Below are 10,051 nucleotides of genomic sequence, written 5' to 3' on the forward strand. Positions count from 1 at the left end.
TCCAACGGATGAGACTGTTTTCCCTAACATAGTGATTATCATACTGTATTTTAGTTGTTATAAGAGGGCAGAGACCATATCGTCATCTTAAATGACAATACCCACCACACAGTTCCTGCATGGCACATGTGCTAGTAAGACTCTATAACTATTACTGAATTTAAACTTAACCGAATAGTGGTACTGCAAGAGAAACAGGTTTTTAGGGACGCTGACATGTTCAGTTTAAAACATACTGTGTTTGTAATACCTGTGAAATGCCCGCATGGAGTTTTTCAGTGGACAGTGGATTTGACTGAAGCTCCAGATAAAGAACTGGACTGGAGATATGGCACCGAGCAGCATAATGGAGGTCATGTGAGCTGGAGAGAATAAAGCCACCTAGGGTGTACAGAGTACAAAGAGCACAGGATCTCAGACAGACCTCTGGGGTTTAAGAATAAGCAAAGGAAAGTCTTTTATACAACAGACAAGGAACTGCTAGAAAGGTTAGGGGGATACCTGTAGTGTTTGTAGAAGAGAAAAGTCAATTGTGTTAGCTGCTGCTGAGATGTCTAGCAACATAAGGACTACAAAGTGTCTGTGCAAAGTCAAGGGACCCTAGTGAGGAGTGACCTTGGAAAGGTAGGGAGTCAGGGGAGAGGAAATGAAGAACCCTGTGTGTGGGCAACTCTTCCAGGAAGTTTGATTTTAAAAAGGAAGAGAGAGATATGGTGGTAACTGGAGAGCACAGTTAAGGCTTGTCTAAAGATGGGGAAGACTTGGCTACATTTAAAAGCTAAAGTAAGGAGTCAATAAAGAGTAAAGCGTAGGAGCGATAGCTTCAAAGAAAACAGGAAAGGATGGGATTTGAGCATTTAACAAACATCAGATGAATGAATGGATGGATGCAGTTGCTCACTATTTTGGAAGTCAGAGGAAGAGTTGACAGGTGGGATTCTCCACATTTTGAAAATGGAACATTCCTGGATGTGGTTCCATAGTGTAACAGTTAGCACGTGTGCTTTACACACAGAAGATCCTGGGTTCATTCCCCAATGGAGCCACAGTCCATGGTCTATGGCCATGCCGCCCTGAATAAGCCCAATGTCTGATCTCAGAAGCTAAGCAGGACTGGGCCTGGTTAGCACTTGGATGAGAGACCACCTAGGAAGACAAGGTGCTGTAGGCATAAAAAAAAAAAAAGGAGTATTCCTGATTAGGACTACATATTTTGAATTGTACCTGGTTTGAGGGAAAAATAATTTTATGAAAGAACTACTATTACCTCCACTTTTTGGTGGGCTTGGATATGACTATAATAAAATTCATGAGTTAAATATTAAAAAAGAAAGAAAGAAAGAAAGAAAGAAAGAAAGAAAGAAAGAAAGAAAAAAGAAAGAAAGAAAGAAAGAAAGAAAGAAAAGAAAGAAAGAAAGAAAGAAAGAGAAAGAAAGAAAAAGAAAGAAAGAAAGAAAAAAGTGGAGGAAACTAGGGAGGAAGAATACTGAGGCAGACTCCCAGTACTGGCAACCTAGCCCTCAGACCACATGTCAGGGGAGGAAAGCTGGCTGTCTGATGTCATCGAGGGGGAGGAACACTCTCTACCCTACCTCTCCAAAGCCAAACAGAAAGCCTCACATTGTGCAGTGGTGAAACTGAGAGAAGGGGAAAGAAAGGAGTGGTCAGGTAAGGAGGAAGAATAGGTGTGGGTTTTAAAGTTCTGGCAATGGACAAGGGAGGTCGGTTCCCACCTTCAAGGGAGAAGCTGACATCAGTCTTCCATCCACCCCACATGCTGTTATAGCATCCTGTACTCCTTGTCTATAGTCTCTGCTTCAACTATCATTAATAAATATATTGCGTCATTAGTTAAGACCTGTCCTTAAGCTCCAAGAGGGCAAGAGCTATGTCTCTTTCCCCTTTCTTATCTCCAGTGCTTAACACTGTTTCTTTCACATAGGAGGTGTGCAGAAAAGATATGAAAGAGTGAACCCACACTCTAAAGCAGGAGTCTCCAACCCCTGGGTCATGGACTGGTACCAGTCCGTGGCTTGTTAGGAACTGGGCTGCACAGTAGGAGGTGATTGGTAGGCCAGAGAATGAAGCTTCATCTGTATTTGCAGCCACTACCTAGTGCTTGCATCACTGCCTCAGCTCCACCTCAGATCATCAGCCATTAGATTCTCATAGGAGCACTATTGCTTTGTGCCAAAAAGGTTAGGGACCTCTGCTCTAAAGTACGGCCTGCCCAATAGGCTTAAGTACAGAGGATTGTATCAAGGCTTCCCACCTCCCCAAAACATGTCCTCTGTGTTTCTCCTACCCACTTTCTCACTCTCTCTTACTTGGTCTTATTGTTTCTCTGTCTCTGTATCTCTCTGACTCTACACAGGAAGCATGCAGCTTTAGGTCTAAGGTGATTGGTAATGGAAACGTTGATGACTGTGTAAATTTAATAAAGGGTTACAAACTTTTTTTTTGTCATTAACTCATTTCTCTTTGCCTGTGTTCTGTCTCAAAACTGATTCTTTCTCCTCGTCTTCCTGTGTCTAGCTCAAGAGTCCCACCACCACCTAGCAATAGCTCCTCCTGCCCCTAGATCTTCTGATGGGCCCCAAAAGGTACTTGGAGGAAAATCAAACTAAACCTTATCCTCTGATTTCCTGCTTCGCTGGCCTCACAGCCCTGCTGACCACATCCTCTGTCACTTTACTTATAAACTTCCTCAGCAGTCACATCACCCAGGAGTTCTCAGCCCCCTAAACCTGTCACTGACCCCTACCCAGGCCCTCTGCTTTACCCTCTCCTCTCACCCCAGGGTTCCTGTCCTTACCTTCCCCCAATGCTGCTCTTAGCTCCATGTCTCTCTGCATGGAAGTAAGCAGTCCCATCCCTTTCTAGATATCCAACACCCCTTTTTCCCACAGGTAACAGTACTGAACACCATGTTTTCAGGCCAGTGGTGGCCAATTACTTGGGGGAGCCTAGGGCTGGGGCCCCGAAATTCTTCTCGGGGGTCCCGGCTCTGCGCCCTCTATGCCTTCACTTATACTACGGCAGATGGCCGGCGGGTGTCTCTGGCTGAAGGGGACAGATTCCTACTGCTTCGAAAGACCAACTCAGACTGGTGGTTGGCAAGGCACCTGGGAGCACCTTCCACCTCTCGACCCATCTTTGTCCCAGCTGCCTACATGACAGAGGAGTCTATCTCTCCACAGACCTCAACCACCATCACCCCCAGACAATCCCTCTGGAGTCCTGGTAAGTAAGCCCTCCCCCATGACCTTTCTACCTCCCTGGCTTATGGGAATTATTGGAAGGCTCCTCCTCCCCCAAGCTTCTGCTGATCTCTCTTATATTCTTGTGATCAGCCTACTGCTCATCCTCACTGTGGTGTCCTCATTGCCTCTACTCCTAGTGTCAAGCCTTTGTGGTCTCATTTTATTTTTCACAGCCTTCCCCTGCTCTTGTCTTCTCTTTGAGCCCCTGGGATGAGGTACCCAACTGAGATCACACCTCTGATCACCTGCCCCCTTCTCTCTCCATTTTTCTGTTTCCAGGGCCATTGGAGGAGCTGCATCTGTCTCAAGCAACCCCAGGCAGAGTCCAGGCAACATCTCCACAGCCTCCTCCTCTTCCCCCTAAAATGTGTAGGAGTGTCAGTGTTACCAGTTTGAGGCCCACCCTCCTGAAGCCCTTTCAGGAAGGACCAAGCGGAAGATCTCTCTCCCAGGAAGACTTGCTGACAGAGGCCAGTGCCAACATGGTGAGTCACAGCTCTCTTAAGCATCAGCAGTCAACAGATATTTATTGCTGGATCCTGTCCTAGGCACAATTGCAAACTGGACAGTCTCTCTGCTCTTAAGGGATTCCCATGGGGTGACAACACACATAAACAAATAAGTAAGATAACCCTTGATACTGAGAAGTGTTACCAAGAAGGTAAATATGGTGGAGAGTGACTGAGATGGTCTGGGAAGGCATCTCTGGGATGACATTTAATTGAATCTGAGTAAGGAGAAGGCAGAGAAAGTCATGAAGCAAATTAGATGATGAGAAGGAATTCTAGCTAAGGGACAGCAAGTAGCAAAGATCCTGATGATATGTGGAACATGGCAGATGATGATACAGGACTTAAAGAAGGTCGACCTTGGGTATGCTTTTCTCTCTCGTCCTCCTGACTCCTGGTCCAAGGCAGAGTTAGTCCTGTGCCCTGTCTTGCCAGCTCAAGTCACCAGCAAGTCCCCTCTAGAGATGTAATTCCCTTGCTTTTCCCTAAGACTCAGACCCTCCCCTCTCTTACTTTCTAGTGGATGAAAAATGTCCCCTCCTCACACTTAGCCCCTCCTCTCTGTCTCCTTGTACTCTGGAGGATAGGAGGGTGGGGCGTCCCCCTCAACTACCACTCTCCCCCCCCCCCACAAAAAGCCTGTTCCCCTTTCCTGCGGCCCTGGGTTGGGGGTGGGGTGGGGGAGGAGGGAAGTTGGCAACAGGAAGTGAGGAGAAGAGCAAAGAAGATTGTAAGGGAGTTGAAAAAAAAACCCTGCTGGGGACTGGGTTTCTCCTCCAGTACCTGGGTCACCCCAGCCGGGATCTGGTGGTGAGAAAATTGGTGGCGGAGCGGAGGAGGTGTTTAGGTGGAGAAAAGATTGGGGAGGGGCACAGGAAGAATAACTACTTCTTTCTTCCCCCTTTCCTTGCAGGCAGGACCCCGGCCCCTCATGTCAGAGCCCCCTGTGTACTGTAATTTGGTGGATCTTCGCCGCTGTCCCCGGTCCCCACCCCTAAGCCCTGCATCCCCCCCACTGCAGAGGCTGGACGCCTGGGAACAGCACCTGGACCACAACTCCGGACGCTGCTTCTACATAAATTCGCTGACTGGCTGCAAGTCCTGGAAGCCCCCACGCCGCACTCGCACCAGAGATACGGTGAGACCTTCTCTCCTGCTCATTCCTTTGGTCCCTCAATCTCCTCCTTTCCCCTACCGCACCCCAAAGTAGTGTGTTTTCTTTCTGGGGCTCTCAGAAAATAAAAAAATCTAAAAAAGGGTTCTGAGATCTGGTTGAGGTGATATTGGGATGTAGCTTTACTTCCTCCCCCTCCCCCCAGAACCTTGGCTCCATGGAGGGGACACAGACCCTGAATAGGGACAACAGTGTTCTTCAACCTCAGGCAAAGGGCTCAGAATCTGACACAGCGCCCCCAGAACTGTTCAACCCCCAGGTGAGATCCCCTCCTCCTCCGGATCACATGCGGGGGGGGGGGGGAACCATCTTTTCACGGTTTTCTCTTTTATGCAAGCCATTCTTTATTACTTCCCTCCTCCCCTTCCGCCTCCCATCACCCACATCCGCACCCCACAGCCAGGGAGTCCCAAGTTAGAGTTTCCTCCACCTGTTTCGTCAATCCCCTCCCCCAGGGTTCACCCTGCCTCCGCCAACGCACCTCCCAGCTGGAACCCTCAGACCAGCCTTCAGCCTGGCAGCCTCCTCGGCCACTGCCGCAGGTTCTGGACGACCCCCATGTAAGTATCCCATTTTAGTGTGAATGTCAAGATTCTCCTTGCCGGGCCCTCACCCCCAACTCCTGTTCCTCCAGAATCATCCTCCTCTTTCTGGGTATCCTACTTACCCAGCCTCTCCTGCAACTTGAAAGGCTCTGGCTCCTAGGAGACCCCCTAGAGAAAGCCAGGGTAGCTGTGAGGAGCACTGGGTGACATTGATACCCTTCCCTCCACTTACCAGGAGGTGGAAAAGTCCGGCCCACTCAACGTGACCAAAATCGCCCAGGGCGGGCGCAAGCTCAGGTGAGGAGAGCTGGGAATAAAGAGGGGGCCTGGGCTGTCAGACTGCAACCATAGGGGTCGAGCTAAGTGTTGGGAAAGCTCCCTCCGTATGTGATTCTAAATGACCTTTGCATTAGTACCAATGACCCCTCCACCCCCGCAGGAAGAACTGGGGCCCGTCTTGGGTGGTGTTAACGGGAAACAGCCTAGTGTTCTACCGAGAGCCACCGCCTACCGCACCCTCCTCAGCTTGGGTGAGTGTGAGTGGGGGAAGGGTGAGTGCAGGAGGGGTTCGGGCACAATTCTACCTGCCTCAGGCCAACTGTGGCGCTGGAGGTGGGGAGGGCGGTGTAGAGGAAGGTAAGGAGTTAGAAAAGAGCACAGTCTCCCTTGTTCTTGCCGTCCATCAGGCGAGAGGGAGGCAGTGGGTGAAACCGAGCCGTGGCCTCAGTTTCTCCCCTGATTGCCAGGGACCAGCGGGTAGCCGACCCGAAAGCAGCGTGGACCTGCGCGGGGCGGCCCTGGCCCACGGCTGCCACCTGTCCAGCCGCCGCAACGTCCTGCACGTGAGTGCCCTCCCAAGCATCCCCAAAGCCTTAGTCAATCCGAGGTGCACCCCCAGTTTCCTGCACCGGTCTCTCTCTATCGGCCTCCCTGCTCTTTATGCTGACCCAAGGCTTTTCCCCACCGGCCACCCAGATTCGAACGGTCCCTGGCCACGAGTTCCTGCTGCAGTCAGACCACGAGACCGAGCTGCGAGCCTGGCACCACGCTCTGCGGGCAGTCATCGAGCGCTTGGTGAGACGGGTGGGAGGGGGCGGGACAGAGCCGGGACCGGCTCCGGCAGGGGAAGGGCCGAGGGAATGAGAAAGGAAAGATAGGATTCGCGGGTGGCGGCGGGCAGGGTGAGGTGGGTGTAGAGCCCTGGAATGGTGCTGGGACCTGGGCTCCTCCAGCCGGTTAGGGTCTCCTTACAACGAGCTGAGGGTGCAGATTTCCCTCCTCTTCCAATCTCCAACTCCGCCCGCCTCCCCCATCCGGGTCTAGGATCGGGAGAACCCCCTGGAGCTTCGTCTGTCATGCTCCGGACCGGCGGAGCTGGGGGAGCTGAGCGCCGGGGAGGACGAAGAAGAGGAGTCAGAGCACTTGTCCAAGCCACTGCTACGTTTCGGTGTCCGCAGGAGCTCCAGTAAGGGGCGGGCCTGGGGGACAGGATGGGGAGGGGGCGAGTCTCCTGGTAGCTGCGCTCATGCTCTGATTCCACCTGCAGGTCGTTGTCCGGAAGGAACCCAGCAGAACCGCGTTCGGAATAAACTAAAGCGGCTTATCGCAAAGAGACCGCCCTTGCAAAGCTTGCAGGAGCGGGGTCTCCTCCGAGGTGAGGTGGACTGGGCCCGCTGGCACCTTCCTCCTTCGTGCTTGCTGTGATGTTTTCACGTTCCTGATCTGGGCATTGGCCCATTTCATAGTTAAGAAAACTTCAGCAAGGCTCAGAGTTGAGCTTCCCAAAACTAAGTCAGAGGTCTTCTGAGACCACTAAACCAAACTTCTACAGACAACTGAAACACTTTTCCCACTACTGCTGATTGTTAGGGGAGGGGGTTACCTCCTGTCCCAAGCCTTGGAACAGGCAGCCAGGAGGGCCAGCCCAACTTTGGGGTGAAACCTACACTGAGAAAAGCTCCCATGGGTGACGCTCACACAGGCTCCACTTCTGTGCCTCCCCAGACCAGGTGTTCGGCTGCCAGTTGGAATCACTGTGCCAGAGGGAAGGGGACACTGTGCCCAGCTTTGTGCGGCTCTGCGTTGCTGCTGTGGATAAGAGAGGTCATTTTCCCAGAGACCCCAGAATCTCCCCTTCCAACAGGCCAAGGCCTAGAATTCCCCACTTTTCTTACCCAAGTCTTCCTTCTGGCCCTTTTCTCTCCACCTTTGAATTCCCCAGACCTCACCACACACATTAGAGAAGGAAATCCTTATGTGTTCCTTGCCTCATCTCTTAGGTCTAGATGTGGATGGCATTTACCGGGTGAGTGGGAACTTGGCAGTGGTCCAGAAACTTCGCTTCCTGGTGGACAGAGGTGAGGCCTGTGAGCAAGTGGTGGTACTAAGAACTCATGCCTCAGAATTGTTGGCAATGCTGTGCAAGGGAACTGGCAGAACGAGGAGGTCTTCTGGCTGGAACCGCACGTCTTAGCTCTTGATCTCTTCTCATATATGTTACAGAGCGGGCAGTCACCTCTGATGGGAGGTATGTCTTCCCAGAACAACCAGGACAAGGTACTTACATGGACGGCCCCTTAGATCCTTAAAAGTTTTCCTCATCCCCCATGCTTCCTGTGGATTCCTCCATGTCCTGCTCCTGGGAAGGTTGTCCCCATCCCCACTTCTGCTGTTTTGCCCCACTATGTACCCCTAGACATTCCTGTGGTCTTCCTTAGCTGGATCTTCTCCCAAACACCTGATCTCTCAGTCCCTTTGGCCTTTCATGAGCCCTGAACCCCTCTGTATCTCCTTCTCTTTCCAGAAGGCCGGTTAGATTTGGACAGTGCCGAGTGGGATGACATTCATGTGGTCACTGGAGCCCTGAAGCTTTTTCTCAGGGAGCTACCCCAGCCTCTGGTACCCTCACTGCTGCTGCCCCATTTTCGTGCTGCCCTTGGTAAGGAATGGAAGCTTTGGGCAATACGCTTGATATTGGGGAGGCATGAGTAATAAAGAATAGAGTAAAGGTTCCTTTATATGCTCCTGTCTCATCTTGAGCATGGAGATGGAAAATAACTTCTAACACATGTACCAACTCTGGTTGTGAATGTTTAGAGGGCAGAATTGAAAAAGAATTCTAAGGCTGCAGTTGAGCTCAGAAAAAGAAAGCTATGATGGATAACTTATGTCTTTCATGGGCCTGGGAAAGAGTGATAAGTTACCCACCCTGCCCTAGCACCTTCCCTGACCTCTCCCCCTTGCCCTTCCCATTACTGTTTCTCTCTAGCACTCTCCGAATCAGAGCAGCGCCTATCTCAAATACGAGAATTAATAGTCTCAATGCCAAAACCCAACCATGACACCCTGCGGTACCTCCTGGAGCATTTATGCAGGTTGGGAAGACTGAATTTCTTTGTTCACGTGGGCAGAGGGTGGGATGGGGCATGCAGCAGGGACTCTGTTAAGATAGAGTGAAGGTAGGGAAACACGTAAATTTAGAAGAGATTGAGGAAACAGGCAACTTCTGTGCAGGGGACATGTTATGAGGATCAAAGATTTTTGATCAGTCAGCATCAAATGGGGAAATGGGAACCAAGACAAAGCCAGGGGTGCTGTGAGGAGTAAGAGAAGTCTAACCTCTCCCCTGCTTCTGCCTCTTGTCTCCCTTTGGGAAAGTGGTGATGGCTTAGTTGGCTGAGCTAGGCTTGGGTAGTGACTTCTGTGAGAAGACAAACATTTGAATTAAAGCCTCCCAAACTGTGAGCAGAGAGGACTCTAGGGGCATTCTCTGAAGCTGGGAAAGAGGTGGTTGTATCCTTCAAGTTGTATCCTGAAGGTTTCTCCACTGGCCCCATCTCCATCCCCCTTGAGGCTCTCTCCTTGGTTTCCGTTGGCCACCTTGTGGAAGGATCCCAGACTGAACTCTTCCCTGCTCGGACCTTTGAAGAATTATATTTGAAGTGGCAAAGCTGCTGCCTTAAAGCCCCTTCTCTTGGCCTCTGTCTACAGGGTGATAACACACTCAGATAAAAACCGCATGACCCCCCACAACCTGGGAATTGTGTTTGGACCAACCCTGTTTCGGCCTGAGCAGGAGACATCTGATCCAGCGGCCCATGCTCTCTACCCTGGACAGCTAGTCCAGTTGATGCTCACCGACTTCACTAGCCTTTTCCCCTGACTGGGCCAAGGAAGAAGAGAAAATGCATTTCCAGTGGTCCCTGTTGAGTACCCTTTGGTGGTATGGTGTTAGAGGGGTGTTCTGAGGACATCCCTTTAAATCCCGTGTCTCCCAGATGACTATCTCCATCTTTGTGAGTGTGACCCGAGGGGCTGGGACACAGTGAGGGAGCTTTTCTAAAGGGGTAAGTGGGAGGATTAACTGCTGCTTCTCTTGTTCCATTGTCACTGCTCCCCAAGATAAGAGCACATAAAGTAGGGCTTTCTGATGCAGGTCCTTTATTATCAGGAAACCGTGTCATTAACAAATTCTCCCCCCAAACATATACAGATTGTATACAGCCCCCAGCCTCTACCTCTTACCCCTGGGACATCCCAGAGGGCTATGGCTCCTCCTCC

The 10,051-nt window shown here is 51.0% G+C and overlaps 1 protein-coding gene across 7 annotated transcripts; it reads left to right on the forward strand.

Annotated features, from left to right (window-relative positions):
• The first annotated feature begins 1,619 nt into the window (after nucleotides 1-1,619).
• Nucleotides 1,620-9,930, forward strand: ARHGAP9 (Rho GTPase activating protein 9). 7 transcript variants are annotated; one of them, XM_016127706.2, is made up of 18 exons: nucleotides 1,620-1,668; nucleotides 3,043-3,243; nucleotides 3,543-3,748; nucleotides 4,686-4,910; nucleotides 5,092-5,205; nucleotides 5,402-5,506; nucleotides 5,727-5,788; nucleotides 5,931-6,021; nucleotides 6,178-6,333; nucleotides 6,467-6,565; nucleotides 6,815-6,956; nucleotides 7,038-7,145; nucleotides 7,496-7,594; nucleotides 7,771-7,848; nucleotides 7,994-8,047; nucleotides 8,295-8,429; nucleotides 8,760-8,865; nucleotides 9,482-9,930. In XM_016127706.2, exons 2-18 carry the CDS (start codon nucleotides 3,174-3,176, stop codon nucleotides 9,651-9,653), a joined length of 2,022 nt encoding a protein of 673 aa, XP_015983192.2. In that variant the 5' UTR covers nucleotides 1,620-1,668; nucleotides 3,043-3,173; the 3' UTR covers nucleotides 9,654-9,930. The 7 variants fall into 7 exon arrangements, 6 of the variants coding, with proteins under 6 accessions (XP_015983192.2, XP_015983189.2, XP_015983191.2 ...); XM_016127703.2 differs by lacking the exon at nucleotides 1,620-1,668 and adding an exon at nucleotides 2,445-2,603 and having other exon boundaries at nucleotides 2,910-3,243; XM_016127705.2 differs by lacking the exon at nucleotides 1,620-1,668 and having other exon boundaries at nucleotides 2,675-3,243; nucleotides 4,794-4,910.
• Nucleotides 9,931-10,051: the final 121 nt, after the last annotated feature.

This window comes from Rousettus aegyptiacus, unplaced genomic scaffold, assembly GCF_014176215.1.
Source record: "Rousettus aegyptiacus isolate mRouAeg1 unplaced genomic scaffold, mRouAeg1.p scaffold_m13_p_2, whole genome shotgun sequence".
Classification (NCBI taxonomy): domain Eukaryota; kingdom Metazoa; phylum Chordata; class Mammalia; order Chiroptera; family Pteropodidae; genus Rousettus; species Rousettus aegyptiacus.